Genomic DNA, 17416 nt, shown 5'->3' on the forward strand with positions numbered 1-17416 from the left:
CAGTGATTTTCAAGAAAAAAATCTACACTGCAGAAAGCAACAGATTAAAGAAATATATGACTGAAACTATGGTAGCTATTTCTCAGCATAATTTCCTTATAGCAACATTTGAGTGATGCTGGTTACACACAGAGATTTATTAAAAAGCAATGTCATACCTGTAGACATGCAGGAGCTCTGCCTTGGGGTTTATTCACATCAACAGCCACAAGCTGCCAACCTCCAGCAGCATCTTCATGAAACATCTTGAAAGGGAAGACGGTTGTCAGAAATGTTTTGTGTGGCAATAAATACAAGTGAGATCTAATACATTCCCTTTAAGGACCAGCATGCATTTTCATGATAGCTAGTTTAAAATAACAGAGGAATGATTCTTTCTGCTACAAAAAAAAAAAAAAAGTAACATGCTTTTTCCAACAGTTGTCTGAATTTTACTCAGATAACATCAAACACAATGTGTCTCTATTACCCCTATTATAGAAAACAATTCAGTTATTCTCTGGCCAGCATCATTAGATAGCGGTACCTGTTCAGAATAATTTCCTTACTAAGGTAAGCTTATCCTAAGAAAAAACAAATACATTGTGACCACATAAATAAGCTTCAAGGTGCATTTGGTAATAGCAGACAACCTCATCTTTTCTACTGGCAAAATTATTTTACTGCAAGGACCACTTTATTTTTCTTGCACTGATGCATATCAAAAGTAGCTGAACAGTCCTTATATATAATTTCACAGAGATTAAAATTCCTATAAATAGCTGAATATTTCCAAGCTCTAATGATGACAATGGAAAAGGCTCTCTTGACCACAGTGGTGTTCACATTTTATCAATAGCCTCTGGAAGAGTAGACATAGGCATTCTCTTTTGTTGTGTTTTCTTCCTCAGAAATAAGGATGCAGACTGCTGGACATAAGGAACAGTGAGACAGCACACCTGAAAGTGATTAACACTGTCCTTGAAAATGTTCTTGAAAGAAAATGAATGGTTCTAGCATTTTGAGTTGCCACCTGAATGTACTATGTAATGAAGTGTGGCAAAGTTCCCACCTCACTCCCACCTTTTCCTCGACACCCAGCACTCAAACGAGTCACCTCAAGAACACAGCCACAGGAGGGTGGTTGAAGCTTAAAAGTCATCCTGAGAGAAGTTCTCATTAGACTGGGGACAGTGTCACCCAAATATGGTTGTAATTCTTCCAAGTCTTTATTTAGCATCTCTGCACTGGGAAGAGCTGCCAACTAAGATCAGCACAGTTACTCCTCTTTTTACCTGCTTTGAAGTATATTGCTAAAGTGCTTTAGAAGAACCTCCTTTTATCCTTTTATAGAGACTCTTTCCTAGACTTCGACTCCTGGACACTCATTTTCTTTTCTATAGAAACAAGTTTGGGGAACAGCTCAGTAATGTATCAAGCGGGAAAATTAAGGCATAGCTCTCAAGGCTACTTCCTGCACAAAACAAGCATGGGTTTTAACTTTCGACTGGTGCTTTGAACAAGAAATCCTGCAAGATATTTTCTGTCCTTCTTAATACAGAAAAAGATAAATAATTTTTGCAGTTTGGTAACCTGGACTCTCTAGATATCCCATTAATTATGTCACTGACTTGAGGAATGAAGCAGCTATTCAAACCATTTGCTTGTCTGCAGCCAGCAAGCTATTTTCAATTTGCATGATGCAGATTATATTCAACATGTTCTTCGGCATCATGACATTATTTTAGATATTTTCTATTTTTAATGTTGGCTTCTTCTTGTGTTTCTCTACATTGAACTCTGTTCCATCCTCCACTTCAGGCTGGATAAGCCTATATGGCTCAGAATTTGTCCTACGAACATTAAGTTCCTCAGGCTAAGCATATGTCATGTAGAAAAGTCCTTTTTTTTTATACTTTAAAATGATATCACAAAGTCTGCTTTGAAAAAGACATATATACAGAGTAGAAATTATTGCCACAAAGTCTATTTGAGGCAAAAAATGTAGCAGCCAGCAGAAAAGGACTAGATTTACATACGGATTACAGGAATGTAAAAAAGAATATAAAATATTCAATAATTAATTTTGAAAACTTAAATCCTTTGGCTTAGGAAAATAAATAATCTCCAGGTACATGGTTAGAACAAATTCCCTCATGGGTATGTTTCGCATATCTGTCTTTCTAAGAGCTTTTTGCAGGCAGGTGGTACTGGTTCTTCTCAGAGATGGCAAATTGGACTACCCTGGAAGAGCCTGGTCTTTTGCCCATTTGGAACACAATCTGATTGTTAAAATAATGAGTCAGAGAATATCAACTCAGTAGCTCTTCTTTTTCATACTGAGTTCTTCCTCACTACTCAGCCCACCCTTTCTATCACAGTTTCTTATTTTTATTCAGGGTCTCACTTTCTGTGACTGCACCAGCTGTGAGTGTGGCTCTTTCTTTGCCCTACAATCTTTTCTTCCTTGGTCTCAACACACCCTTCTCAGTTCCAGGACCAGCTTCCCCAAACACTTCAGCCACCCTCTGACCCCTCTTCTTCCAGCTACTTTGGTATTTCAGCTCTTATTTCTTAGCACAGAAAGTGATATCCAGTAGCAATCCTGACTTCAAATGATGTAATGGTTCAATGACATGATAAAAAAGCATTATCATACTTTATTAAAAAGAATACAAACACCGCAATAGCATACCTAGCCATATAAAGAATTGTATTACGGTCTTCTCTATTATTCCTTTCTAAGAAAGACTAGTTAGATAATGCAACCAAGAATTTATTTTTTTATGAAAATTCATATATCAGGTTTAGGCTATAGGTAGCAACATGCAAAGTCAAATATGTCATATATGACAAGAATTTTTTGCTTATTATTAATTCATAAACTAAACCAAATCAAATCCCCAAAGAACCTTAGCATGTCAAGTGCTTCACCTGGGTGGTGGCAGTGGAAGTAGTACTGCTCCTGGACCCCCACATCTGCTGGAACTGCACTCTAATTTCAGCAAATGTTTCAATGATGACTGCAATAAAAACATTCTGGAAAAAGAAAAAGAAAGAATGGCTGACACAAAGCTCAGCAATCTGAAAAGAGAAGAAATTAATTCTAATAAGATCTATGTTTCAGACCAATTTAAAAAGACATATTTTTCAGTACCTTAACAAGCCAGGCCAGAAAGAAAATTAAGGTGATGAAATAGAAATATGAACGCCATCGGGGAAAGCTGTCAATTGCTCGGTACATAAGGAACACCCAGCCTTCCTGAGAAGCAGCTTCGTAAACAGTAAATATGCTTGTGCCTGTCAGAGGAAAAAATGAAAATGTTTGGCATTAAACCTCCCTAAAAGTTTTCAGTATCAGCAAACAAACTTTTATCAATCCTATTTTGATTTTTTCTAAAGGGTGTCAGCTCTTCTCCTTCAAAGATTTTGAGGTGCATTTCCATATTTCCTCCTTTTGCAATTGAATTGGTTTTGTATCAGAGGAGACTGACTCCCTTCCCTCCCTGGACAGAAATGTATAATCCCTTAGAAGAGTTCACTGGCAATATGCAAATGTATTCCAAGACAGAATTTGTCCCATCATTTGCATTCAACAGCATCCCTGAGAAAAGGCAAATTGAACAAGGATCAACATTCAGTAGGTTAAAGAAATCACTTTTAATATCAGTAACACTAAGCAAGTAGCAATAGATCAAGAAGGTGCCTGACACTAGCAAGCACAGTAAGCATCTACAGCAAGCTACTGAACTGCTCTGAAATTCAAGTAGTAGCTGCATTAATGTACATATGTTGCCTTTAAAAAGCATTTTTAAGTTGAACTTGCTATATCACTCTTGAGGGGGTGGAGAGAAGATGAAAGGAAAATTATGAGAGACCTTTTTGTGCAGAAACCACTTTTGAATAGCAGTTATAAAGCTACTAATTTTAAACATAAAGTCCAAACTCAACCTAATGTCTGAGTGATAATATGCTTTAGCCAGCTTGGTCTTCCTCCTTATCTCTGCAATGAAAGCTTCAAAATAAAGACCAGTTATAGCTTGTAACTCATTCTTGTTTAAAGCAATTTTTTGTTCCAAGAAGAAACACAATTAAACTGTGAAATTAAACTGTGAAATCTCACAAACTGCTGTGAAATCACAGAATTGTCCTACAGCCACCCGCCAGCTCTGCTCCACTACTGCTTCGTTTCATGGAATGTCTTCGATAAAAGAGAGAGAGCATGAGGAGCACTGCCCTCAGCAAAACAGCAGCTGCTAGCAACATAAAGATAGAAAGCCGACTATCTGATCGTCTTCACAGTGAAAGAAGAGGTTCTGGGCAGAAATTCCAGAGTCCAGGAGTTTCCCAAAAAATCACAGCAGCCTATAGTGCTACTGTTTTCCTGTTGAATTTGTAACATCTATATCCTTTTGTCTCCTAACAGGGATGTGATGAACCTGGAGCCAGTTTTGCCTCAGGGAGTCCCTTCTGCAGATAAATCTTCAGAATTTAGAGAGGAGAGAGGGAAAGTAGGTGTTTTCTGTATAACACCTACTTTTTACAGGTAGGTGTCAACTGGTTAAGATGGGCATGGTGGGTAGGAAAAACCGTTAGGTTTTTTAGTTATTAGATTCCTTGCTTTTTACTGCATATGATTCTCAGGACCAAGAGAAAGAAATGAAAATAAAAGGAAAGGAAAATAATTCAAGCATAGAAAGCAAAACCCTTTCTATTTCTTTAGAAGAAAAAGCGGTCTCTGTCAATCGTGAAATATTAATCAGTGATTACTTCATGGGTATTTTACATTTCAAAAATTCAAAAAGTAATGGTTCAATTGTCTAATAATATACTGTTGCTGAACTGATTAAATTATTGAACAAAACAGTGCTGTTGAGGACAGGCAGAGATTAAGGAAAAAAAAAAGAAACTATTAAAAGTTGCTGGCTAGGAAACTGTCATTAGTCATTACCAATGGGAAAGTCACAGTGAAGATTAGTAAAATAGAGGGGATGTAATGCAAAGTATTTCTAACACATCACTGGGCCATCTGCCACAGTAAAGCAATACTGTGAATGGACAAAAATGCACAATTAACCCAATTAAAATGAGTTTGCCTGTGACACAAAAATAAAAACGTCTCTACCGTGTAGAGGTATTCTTAAGGCTGTTGGAAAGCAATCCCTCTTAAGAATATACATTCTTGCTTAACAAATGTGACTAGAATGTAATAAAACTTTCATTAATGATGCCAGGAACCATGCTGTTCACTGTGTCTTGGAAATCCCTTTTCAAACAGAATAAGGGACGCAACACCATAAAATCTTTTGCCTTGAAAAAGAAGAGTTATTCTTAGTTAGCAACTACCTTACTGCATGTTTTTGCTCTTCTGTTTTTTTCTGATTATTTCTTTAGTTTTGGACTACAACTTCCTAAAGCCAATGAGTAAGTTATTAAAAGACTCTCCTCTCACAGCAACATACTCTGTTTTTCTCACCATGTTCAAAGCCATATGGAGGGTGAGAAAATATCAAAATTTTAAGTGATGGTAGGATACATCCCAAAAAACTAGACATGGGAATGCTGCCACAAATGAAACCCAACATATGCCCCTGAGATCAAATGGCAAATTTATTCTTTTCCACAGATGTCTGTATTCTATCAGTGACAAAATGTCTTTTCCTACTAGTTCAAAGGGCTTAAGTAATGACAGCGCAGTGCTAAGAGTCCCATGCTTAGGGCATTTGAGAACATAGATCCCCCAGCAGCAGGAATATGGCTGCCACAGGGAATGAGGACTTGAAAACCTGCAGGGCCTGGCTATTCAATATACAACAGAATGCAGTCACCTCTTGTCAAAGTCCTGAACATTAGGATCATCATTTATGCAATGTAACTGCAGGCATCAGTGAGACTTTTCAGCCAAGAAAAAGCTTTGAATTATGAAGAGAGTTAAACACATGGTTGTTATGGCACTGCTCATCAGCTTAAGCATGTTGGCATGGGCAGCTTGCTGAATTTGAGATATAAAAATATCTAGCAAATATTTATGATAATTTTCCTGATTATTTCAGTGAATGGTTAAACCACGAAAGCATTCAATGTTAATTTGGGAGGAACTTTCTGCCAACAAAATAGGCAAGATAAAGTAACATGCTTTGAAGTTTTTCTGTTTTGTTTGAACTTGGCTAATAAATTCAATTTTGATGTTATAATAAAACAATTCCTTTAAACACAATGCTAGGTAAACCAAAAAAAAAAAAAAAAAAAAAAAAGAAAACACCTCTCAGTAGAAATTAAAAGTCAATAAATCAACATCATAACCCGTATCAATCTCAAATGACTACTTTTATCTAAGCAAGAAACACTTCTACCTTTGGAAATGTTTTACAGCTGTACGTAGTTAATATCAAAAAGAAAATAAAAAATGTTCAGAAAATGAAATATTTAGTGAAATACTGGGAAAGAGATTGAATCTTGCTTACTTTATGTGGTATTTTCACTAGCTCCATACTGTATAGAAGACAAGACAGCAATCAGAGACAAACTTATCCTTACTGATATTGTATGTTTAGTATGTGGGGATTCAGCACCAGAGTGCAGGGGGCTTATTTCTTCTTCAATACACGTGCTTTCAGATCTAGAAGATGGCAACATTAGTCTGAAGAGGCATGGAGAAAATAATTGCTTTGACACCTAAATAATTGTAATAAAAGAAAATTCTAATGGTATCCATGCCTAATCAGGAAGCAAGGTAACCTGGCTCTATACAGATGAGTAGATTACCAGAGAAACAAAAAGAATTAGAGGAGCCAGGGAAAAAAGTGATGACTTTTTTTAGGGGACTAAAATCACCTATTCTGCCAAAACCCTGTTCTTTAAATTAGTAAGGAATATAGAAAGTGTGTATTTTTTAAAAACAAAGGGACTCAGAGTTAACAGAAAAATAGTATTACTATGCTGGGATGGTCTTTAATATACTGTATTTTATATTTATGCACATTTTGTAAATACACAGGATTTTTTGCTAGTTTCTGAGACTCTGATACCACCATGCTCTGTGACATCAACTCCTTCTATAACCAGCTCATTCTGCAAATGGACATCATGAGAAAAGGAATGCACTGAATAACACTGTAATTTTATAATAGCAGAATTAAAGAGCAGAGCTAAAAAATCACATGAAAATTCACTGATTTGGGAAACGGAACCCTTTCCTCCTAACTCGATGATGCATTCTTGCTTCTTGATTCAAAATCCCATATTATGGGATTATAGGAGTAGGAGAATGTATGGTGCTGAGGAGCTGCCTTTCATTAATTAATATCTGTGCTATGTGTAGCTATTCCAAGTGAGATGCAAAAAACTGAAAACTAAGTTTAGCTATGCATTAACACCAGCAATTTCTACATGTGTAAGTTATGTTTATTAACTACCTTGGCTTACCATGTTAGGATTTTCTCAGTTTTCTTGTGACTGCTGTGAATCTGCCGAAAAAGAAAATCTACAGGAGGGCCACTTTGCGGGGGGGGGACCAACGAAAAAACCGAACAAAAAAACAAAACAAAAAAAACCACCCAAAGCTGTATTTTAAAATTTCTTGTTTTTCTTTTTAATCAGGAATTATTCAAGCAAGTAAAAATCCATGCGTTGTTATTAAAAGCTTAAACCACTAGCCACGGCCACGCAGCAAAGGCAGCAGATGGCAGGCAGCGCCGCTCCTTTCCCTTAGTTCCCAGCAGCCGCTAGATGGGGGTCGTGCACCTCGGGCACATCTGGAACATCAGCCGGCGGTGGCGGCGGAGCGTCCAGCCCGGAGAGCACAGACTGTGTCAACCTCTCGCTGCGCCGGCTAAAGGATTGATTCTCCTATTTGCCGGCAAAGCTAAGCCGCCTTCTGGCAGGTGCTGCTGTCTAATTTCACTCTATTGCGCTGCACGCTGAAAGGCAGCCTTCCTTAACACGGCTCTGTGAGTGACTGCCCATAAAGCAATGACCTCTGCCTGAGCTATGGAAATGTCATCATGCCTGTTTCTGTCCCTGCTTACTCATAAAATCACAAAGCTGCATGTTTCTTCAGGGCATGAGTATTTCAATTGACTAGTCAGCTTTTAATTTATCCTTCAGTATTAAGGTATTTGTAAAACAATGCATGTGGTCAGGATTTTCCAAGTGTTTTACATACACTATTGCTTCAGTGAAAACTAGAAAGGACTAAAAATTGTCCAGAAATGCAAGGACAAAGTTGTTAACACCTCTGGGAAGCAGCTGGCAGGCAGGACTGAAATCAACTAAAAAATCAACTAATCCTGAATGGCTTCATGGGGATTCTTGGCCCTGAGTGAGCAACCTATTTTACTTTCCCAAACCAACTCTCACCAGCCAGTCTGACAGCCAGCAGAAATTAGGAGGAAAAGAAAAAACCCCAAACATGTCAATGCTCTACTCCTCTGCTGAAACCTCAAGCCCCAGCGCCATTTTCCTGTTACTAAGCTGCTGAAAAACTGATTTACAACAGTACAAAAAACCCACACTGTCAGTCTGAACAGTCTTTTAATCCTTGCTAAGCACAGTGACTCAAAATATACAGTAGTGATGTGTCACTGATTCTTCATTTTGAAAATCTATTTGCTTATGAGAAGATGAAGCTTTTATGTATGAGAAAAGACTATAAACAGAGACTTTACAGATAAAAGCACCAATATGGAGATAAAGAACATTGCAAATATAAGTTCTAGGATCAATGCAATCTGATCCATGGACTTAGTAATAAAAAGACAGAAAATCACAAAATTTACAGAATCACTAGCATGGAAGAGACCTTCAAGATCATTGAGTCCAACCCATGCCCTAACACCTCAACTAAACCAGTCGAATTCTGGAAAAAAAAAATGGACTTGTCTGCACTGTTTGCAAGTATTTTAGAAATGTGTGCAATATTCAGAAGTCAGCGTACCAATATGAATTTGTAGTAATGAAATGTAGCAATGCTGGCCTTGTGTATTGACTGCACAGGGTAAAATAGGTTAAAGAGGAGCATGTTCTAAAGAAGTCCATGCTTCGTTGTACCAATAATGTCTTACATGTGATAGCACTTAATAGTAGTACTTAATAGATAGTAGATGTAATATTTTATGCTTTGAAAAGAGAAAGCTGCTTTACATTTTTGAACAAGACCAAGGTGTAAAGAAAGGTGAACATTCTTCAGAATGACTTTATGTGTGCTTTGTTTATGGACATTTAGTCAGAATAGCATTTTCATCTGCTTTTCTTTAATAATTTTTTTATTAAAATAGCTATACATTCATAAACAACTTAACAAATAGGGATCCAAAATGTCAACAGAGCTCATAAGCTGACTTTATGTGCAGAAATACTGTCTGCTTTTTCCTTTTGGCAATTAGGCAGCTGTAGGACTGTCTGTCTTATAATCACTTTTGTGACTGTGGGGAGGCAACTTTACAAATTTAGTGGCAGCTGATGAGAATCAAGTAAATGCTGAGCTGTAGCACACATAGCTAGCTGGAAACTCTGCAGCACAGTCAAACCTCCCACCTTTTCCTCACTCTAGAGTATTCTTAAGGACACAGCTTTTCTCAGGTCTCTGGGGTCTCATCTTCAACAGAATGGGCAGAGCTTCAGGCTGAAAACTAGAAGTAGGACACTGCCATAGCTGTGCTTTTTCTTACCAAACTGTAAAAATACTCTTCATATCTAAAAACCAAGAATACAGAAATCCCTAGGCCTTGGCTTTAAGAGTGTTGAACGCTGTGAAGATGGGCCAGCCACCACCTCAGCCTTTCCAATGAAACGCCTCTGATTTCAAGTACAGTCATAGTGGAGTCAATGCCTGTTACAGTAAATGTTATGACAAAACTGTATAATATAAAAAAAGTTCAGTGGAGGAATCTCTATAATTTAATAACTTATTCATTTGAAAATGAACCATCTTTTTATAGGACTGTTACTTCTTTTAAAATGCATTACATATGTAGACACATTTATAGAGTAGAAGTGGCAGCCCAGAAACCAAAATTTAGAAATTCCCCCAAATTGTTACATTTCAAATTTAATGAACACTTTAAGGGTTTTCATAATAAAGATAAAAGTTTAAGGCAGAATTCTTAGTACAGATATTATGTATTTGGATTGCCATTCAGCCAAATGCTGGGAATGACTATTAAAAACAAGGCAGTGATGGATTACTTTGTTAGAGAGAAAACAAAGTATGCAAATCTTCTTTGACATAAAGCATGAAAATTCAGCACTGAATTTTATACACTGTTAATCAAAACTATTCAGTTGTTGCATTAGTTTTTCCAATAGTAACAGAATAATCAAATTCATTTTAAGTACAATCATGAAACAGCAAAGCTGCTTGGTCCTAAAGCTCTATTTCAGTTTCATTTGGTTCCTCTGGGCATCACCTGTGAATTGCAGGTGTTTCTCTGAGGATGTACTTGCTCTCTTAAAATGAAGAGGTCAGTGCCTTTCTCTTGAATGGATAACATTTTCAAAAGCAGGTGCGTGAGATTTTACCACAATCAATGGTAAAACTGCTGTCATCTCAAACAAGATGCTTTTAAAAATCCGGCCCCCCCCCCAAAGAATCCCAATTTGATTTGCTTCACCTATAGTGCACATATGAACAAGATTTTATTCTTGTATAAAAGTTTCACCAAAGGGCAACAGTAGAAAATCCCAACTAACAAGACCTGCTGAGCATTCAATGAACACAAGACAGTAACAGCACTTAGATCAATGCATTTCTCTAAGAAAAAATAACAAACAGTAAAGCTGGTTAAGTGGACATTATAAAAACCAATACATGTTCGAAATCTCATTAGCCTCCACACATCTGAATAACAACAGCAAATATACAATGTCAAATGCATTTTAACAGACTAATCCAACTGAAGAGACAATAACTTCTCCTCCTAAATGGAAGGAAGGAGCTCTATGATTGACTGTTTCAAGAAAACCCAAATGAAACTCATTCAATGACTTCTTTACCTATTACTAACTACTCCCTGGTGCCTTTTACATGCCACTAAAAGGAAAATAATTCAAGTACTTTGTTGATGTGAGGGACTGGTTTGCCCACTATCCTAATACATGTAGTTAGAAATAGTGTGGAGACACAGACAAGTGGTTTAGCAAGCCAATAGCACACTGAATCCCACAGCACCTTTATGAGATAAGCATATTGTCCTAGTTCAGAGATGGCTGTATTAAGGTAGGGACTCTGAGACTCTCCTCAAGCAGCAACACAATCAATGTCTAAGACAAACCTATCTTAAAAGATTTCTGATTTTAAAAGAGCTGGTTGTCAAAAGAGAAAGAACCTGTTTTTTATTTTTAAACAAAAAATCCCAAAACCATACATGGTTGTCAGCAAGAAGCCATCAACTTTTTCTCCTTTCCTTCAGTAAACAAAATACTAAATTGGAAAGAAAACCAATTCTTGTAACATCTGAATTCTTTTATTCTGGACTGTCTTAAAGAAAGTATTTGCATGACCAGAGATCTACTGATTATAAAAAGAATTCTTGGAAGACTAGTACTAATGGACTAAAGCAGCTGGCACGTTTATTAGGAGATGAAAATCAAAACCTTTGGCAAAAAAAGCTGTATAAACTGCCAGGTATTTCTTGGGAGAGATAATTTCCAAAGTTTTGCACACACTGTTTAAACCTTGTTTTCAGTATTATCTGCTTCTGCAGAACTTCTTTCTGATCTTTATGCACTACTGAAAATAATCCCACACACCCATAACAGAAATTTCTGGGATTTCTTGTTGTCAAATCAATGTGGGTTTTTTTTTCTCATATAGGCCTTTTTCTTTTTTTCTCAGCATCAAGTTTACCTGCAAATATGTTTATTCTTTGAGTAGGTGTGTGTCAACTCTGTGCTTTGACTCAAAGCTGCATTAATTTTCTACAGACCAATGATATTTAACATATTTTTCTTCAAAGCTTTTTGCTGAAGTGGAAAATGTGGCATTTTGTACTGAGACACATGAACACGTGGTTTGAAAAAAAAGGGCTGCGTATGAAAAAAATAAGTTTTGGCATTGCTCATTGAAGCAGCTTCACAAGAAATACACATCAGATCTACTCCGAGCAATTTTTTATCAAAGGATGAGCTAAAGAGATCTCATTTTCCATACAAAAATAATTTTCAGTGGGTGAAGTAAAATCAGAGCTTTTAGATCTGAAGGTGCAAACAAGTGCTACGCATAAATTCAGGGTTGATTTTCTGCATGCCATTTACTTCACAGTGACTACCTCTTTGTCTACTCTTCAATTAAAAAAAACCCCAACCTTGAAACTCTATCCACTCCCTTCACTGAAGTCAAAGGCACCTCTAAAAGCACACATGAGGATATTTGCCGCTGGATGTTATAAACATGTTGTTATCCTCAGCAATGTGTCTGCAAATCCTACCACAGCTTGGGTAGAAATTTTGTATTGTTACATTATGGCCCCATATTTTTCATAACAAGAAACAAATCCTGATCCTTCTTTATAAGTTCTGCCAGTACATTTCTGTAATATTTTGGAGAAGAAAATTATGTTCCCAATTTTTAAATCGTACTGCCCAAAGTCAGGCTTGTGAGCTGATGTTCAGATAGCTGGATATATTCAGATTCTTTGAGACATGGAAGGACACAAATTAAAAATTTTCGACCCTGGCCTAAATGCTAGTACTTGAAGCAAAAGAGGAATTTATCATTCTTTTGGTAGAAACAGAGTTAAATTTATAGCTGTGAGATTCTACCGTTTAAGTCCCCACAAATCATAAACGATGCTGGGAAAATGGTGTATTTTATGAACATGGTGTTTACAAAACACTTATTAAATTGCCTACCACATTAAAAAAAACCCCAGAGATTAATACTATTAGATGCAGTCATGAGAAAAAAGCACAACTGTTTCCAGACCCATTAATTCTATAATCTCTAGGAAATGGGCTTCCTAAATGAAGACAAATGCAACAGGAGAACCTCAAAGAAATATCTGCTTCCAAAACTGACCATCAGGCAGTTCTCTGGTACCCTGGCACTAAAACCCTTTCCAGTTACTTTCCTAAGAAACTTGCAAAAGTACCAACTAAATGCTGTTAGTAGGATTCATGTGCTCGAGTCAGAGATAACTGTGATAGAGAAGAAACAACTGCTAGCAGAAAATAACAAGAAGTGGAATAACTTAGAGTTTTTCTCCTTGGAGCTCTTTAAGAACACATCAGCTAAGCATCTATAAGAAATAAGATACGAACAGGTGACTCAATCCTGGAGTGGCCTGGCAATGAGCTTGACCTTCAAACAGATATATTTTTTAGGTTCATACTTATTTTCTCCAATTAGAGAATTGGAGAAAGCAATAAAGAATTCTCTAAAGCCAGTGCAGCATCTTAACTAGTTATTAAAACAAAATTAAAAAAAAATTATCATGGATAAAGTAATCTGTATTTGTTTAGGTTGCACATAGTCCCTACAAAGAAATGAAGATCAAAGTTCAAAAAGCACCTTGCATTAGGGTTTTGCCTGGAAAGTGTTGTAGGAGTGGTGGTGTTGACCCAAGTTCCATTGCTTCTAAACTGGTTAAATCATATTTTTCAGCAAATAAAACATTTTTATTTTTCTTCCATAAAGGAAGCATTCATGAGTCATAGGTTGTGCTTCTAACTTCTGTAAAGTAAGAGATGTAAAAAAATACTGGGAATCAATTGTCATGCAGGACATAATTTAATGATAAATTTACTCTGTAAGGCTCTGACTACTGTGTTAAAAGCACCACAGGCATACAACACAAAGTACTGATTTGCTATAAGCTGACTCTGCCCCTTAAAATCACCTTTTTTTTGAGGGTTTCATTTTGTAATGAAAGGTTGAACACTTCAACTGGCATTGTCTGTCTGCACCCCAACTTGCACCAGAGAAGGTCTGCTCTTCTATTTCCAGCATAAAGTTGTCCCAAAGGCATTAAGCTGGTGTAATTTCAGCATTCTGTGCCACCCTCAGTGACACTGACAGTAACACATTCATGTGCCCTGCCTCATCCTGAGCAATTGTTACTTGGGTCTCATCACGTGTCAAACCACAGCCTGAGGCTACTGCAAAGTAGATTTCCCGTGGGCACTTTGGAGTGAAACACTGTAGCTCCAGCTCCCTGACCTTATCTTCAGATGGATGTGCCTGCACGAAGTCTGCATCCATCCAACCCCAGCACACACCTTCAGCACTATTCCAACCAGGCTCACATCCTCAGCATGTTCCACTGGCTGACATTCCCACATGCCATACATTTCTTCTATACTAGGTTATGAAATCACATCCCTGGCGGGCTGCAACAGTGGGATGTGACACAGTGCTCACGGAAACTTTGGACTGAAAAGTCTCATGTTTTTGATTTATGTTTTAGGGTCACAGGGATGACTCATGGGGTCAGTGGAGATCAAAACCAACTCCTGTACATATGGATATCAACCATTCAGCTCTAGAATGGACCAGGCCTGAGCATTGTAAACACCTGCCAGTGCACATTATACTGTTTGCAGACCAAAGACCAATGCCAAGTACATGATTTTATTAATGGAAATCCTTCCCCTGACACAGTTCCACAGTTCACGTTTCCAGAGTATATGGCTCAGCAGCACTATGCATCTGAAAGATACATGGCCAAATACCCAAGTGTGAATACAACCAATGGCAGTATGAAGTCCTCAAGTTCAGCCTCCCAAGAAACAGAACACACAGAGGGCAAAATAGCACTAAGTACTTGTCTCTGGCCATATAGAAGGGCAAAGGATATTACTGGCATTGAAACAAGTAGGCATGAAATTGAGGTAGGCTGAGTTCAGGTATTTTTCAATCATCAGAGATATGATGTCCTGAAAAAGTTTTTAGTCTTGTTTTGTCTCTTTTTCTAAGTTGGGACTTCACACTTTCAAGAAGAATGGATATGATACAGTTCCCTAAGGTCACAAGAAGTAGACAAAAGCATCACTAAGGTTCTTACTAGATGAAAAACAAGGCCAAACCAAATTCCAATTTCAAAACAAGGCCAAACCAAACCCTAAGTTCAATAGAGCCCAGTTATTTTAAATAACACAGTCTGAATCCTCAAGTAGAAAATAGTATAAAAATAAATTTTCATTTTCATTGGCTTCCTGACAGAGAAGATTTCTAAGAATTCTTATAATGAAGTTATGCAGGAAGGATTAACACTGTGGTCTGGGCAGGAAGAACTCAGCAATGTGGCTGATTTAATAAAGTACTGCACAACAGCTGGGGAAAGTAATTCTTTAGTACAGTGTCTGGTTTTGTTACAAAGTACATGTTTACTCTGAACTGCACTGAAATTCTCCAGTGAAAACTCACTTCCTTCCCCCTTTTGTTGCACCTTCCCCCTAGTGCCTGAGGACACTGTGGACACAGGTGCACTTGTGCATCTGTCTGTGGAAAATGAATAGCATATAAAACTAACAATATCTCTATACTTTGGTCAAAGATGTTCACTGCAGAAGCTCTAACAATTTGAACACTCTAAAAGCTGCTGTCAGCATAGCAGGTCAAATCTATTTCTAGTTCTAATATTTAACTGAAATGAAAGACTATTTAAGGACTGAAGGAACCGAGTGTGTGTTTAGAACGGAGAATAAAAAAGAAAAAGAGGTCACAGCTCTTGGAGATATTAAGAGTCCACGGGTCCACGAAAGCATGTGTGTTATGGATTTCATGGCATTTCTAAGGAATGAATGAAATCAGAAAACATCTAGAACTAGACATGCCGATAGAGACTTGTTTGTCTGGTATAAAATAAAACATAATATCTGAAAAATTTGGTAAAGTATTTGAGCAGAGAATAGAAACAGACAGGTATGAAGTAACTAAAACAGTTTATTTTGCTTAGGTTTAAGAAACTGCTGTAGAAAACAGGTTAACTACAGTTTGAATAAGGACACAGTAGAAGAAGCATTCTTCAGTGGATAAAATGACCAGATAAAAGCCTGTAATGACTAATCTGATTTTGAAATACCCATACAGACATCTATTAAATTAATCCTACAGCCTTCCGAGAGCAACTATTCAAAACTAATATTCTCCTGTGACACTCCAAAATATCTTCAGAATTTCTCTTAAAGCTCAAACGACTGCAGTCAATATCCTCAGCTATTTCCAGAGCATTTACCATCTTGCTTTATGAATGTCAGTAAAATACATATTCATGGCTATGGTATAATAATGGTAGAGTGCTGAACTTTTAAATGTTTTTCAAAGTATGCAATTTCCATTCATTGCTGCTACCCTTCCATGAATCCTCATTATTGCTCCATAGTTTTGTATTTGATAACAAGGACAAAAAGAAAACATCCAGGTAATGACAGAATTATGATTCTACATGGAAAAAAAAATAGGAGAAAGAAAACGCATATGGACTTTGCTCTAGATTAAACAGTAATTCAACTAAAGCTTTTTGTTTCAAAGAAGAGAGGCAGGTAGACATTTAATTAATTGTCACTTAACCTCAGAATTCTAATTAAAATGCCTAAAAACATCAGATGTAGAACAAATGTAAGAAAAATGTTAACATGAACAATATAGCGATGGCTAATACAGAAGGATATGTAAGCAGTACACATACCAGTATAGAAAACTATGCAAAACCTGCCACAGGCAGGTAATTAGAAGAAAATAATACCATAGTTTATCAGAAGAGACATACAGAAGTCCTGTTGTGACTCATCTATCTTATTTGAATTGGTCAGCCCCTGGGTAACTTCTGTCAACATGAATCAGCTATGTGTAGAGTCAGCTCCCTGAGATATAGAATAGGTTTCTGAAGATATAGAATCATGGAAATTACTAGTTATCTTGCACATATTACCACAGAGCATCTATGCTCTATTAACAGTTAGATGCCGCTGTCTCAGTGATGACTGACAAAGTCTTCTGACAGTAGATTTACTAACTGTTTTCACTTTTTAAAATTTTATGCAAGAAATAATTTTAATTCTTTCAGTATCATTAATTTAAAATGCATGCAGCTTAGCTGGAAATGAGCTCAAAGTCATCCAAGTTCATTGCAGCTGTTTAAATTAAGTGCCAAAATTTGGAGCTTAGTTACTGCAATATTCTTCAAATTGGAAAGAAAAAGGTCATACTGTTGTATGGCTAACTCATTTCTGGATATGAACTGAGATAGTTAACTTGAGGGTTGATACAACAATGAAATGAGACAAAGTAGTGATCATTATGGTACTCTCCATAGCAAAGTTGCAATAGCACAGATTTGTTGGAAAAGTAGAGAATAACCTACAAGACATTTTAGATGAGAGTGGGAAAGGCTGACTGTAGCATGGGAGATGTATTTTGACATTTATCAAGATGGCCAGTCAGTCCTTCTCTGAAGACAGAATTGCGTATTTTCAAAAAGTCTTAAAATCTGCTCAATAT

At 36.9% G+C, this 17416-nt stretch overlaps 1 protein-coding gene across 2 annotated transcripts in view; it reads right to left on the minus strand.

The window, feature by feature from the left end:
* NALCN (sodium leak channel, non-selective) overlaps positions 1 to 17416 on the minus strand; it is a 214728-nt gene that overhangs the window by 142826 nt on the left and 54486 nt on the right. Inside the window, exons 7-9 of one of the 2 annotated variants that reach the window (XM_041478292.1) lie at positions 3137 to 3279; positions 2914 to 3018; positions 159 to 245 (exon numbers count right to left, since the gene is read on the minus strand). In XM_041478292.1, coding sequence (XP_041334226.1) covers positions 159 to 245; positions 2914 to 3018; positions 3137 to 3279 — 335 coding nt within the window. The remainder of the gene's footprint in view (positions 1 to 158; positions 246 to 2913; positions 3019 to 3136; positions 3280 to 17416) is intronic. The other variant, XM_041478293.1, reaches the window with a different exon arrangement.

This window comes from Pyrgilauda ruficollis, unplaced genomic scaffold, assembly GCF_017590135.1.
Source record: "Pyrgilauda ruficollis isolate IOZ18807 unplaced genomic scaffold, ASM1759013v1 scaffold44, whole genome shotgun sequence".
Lineage (NCBI taxonomy): Eukaryota > Metazoa > Chordata > Aves > Passeriformes > Passeridae > Pyrgilauda > Pyrgilauda ruficollis.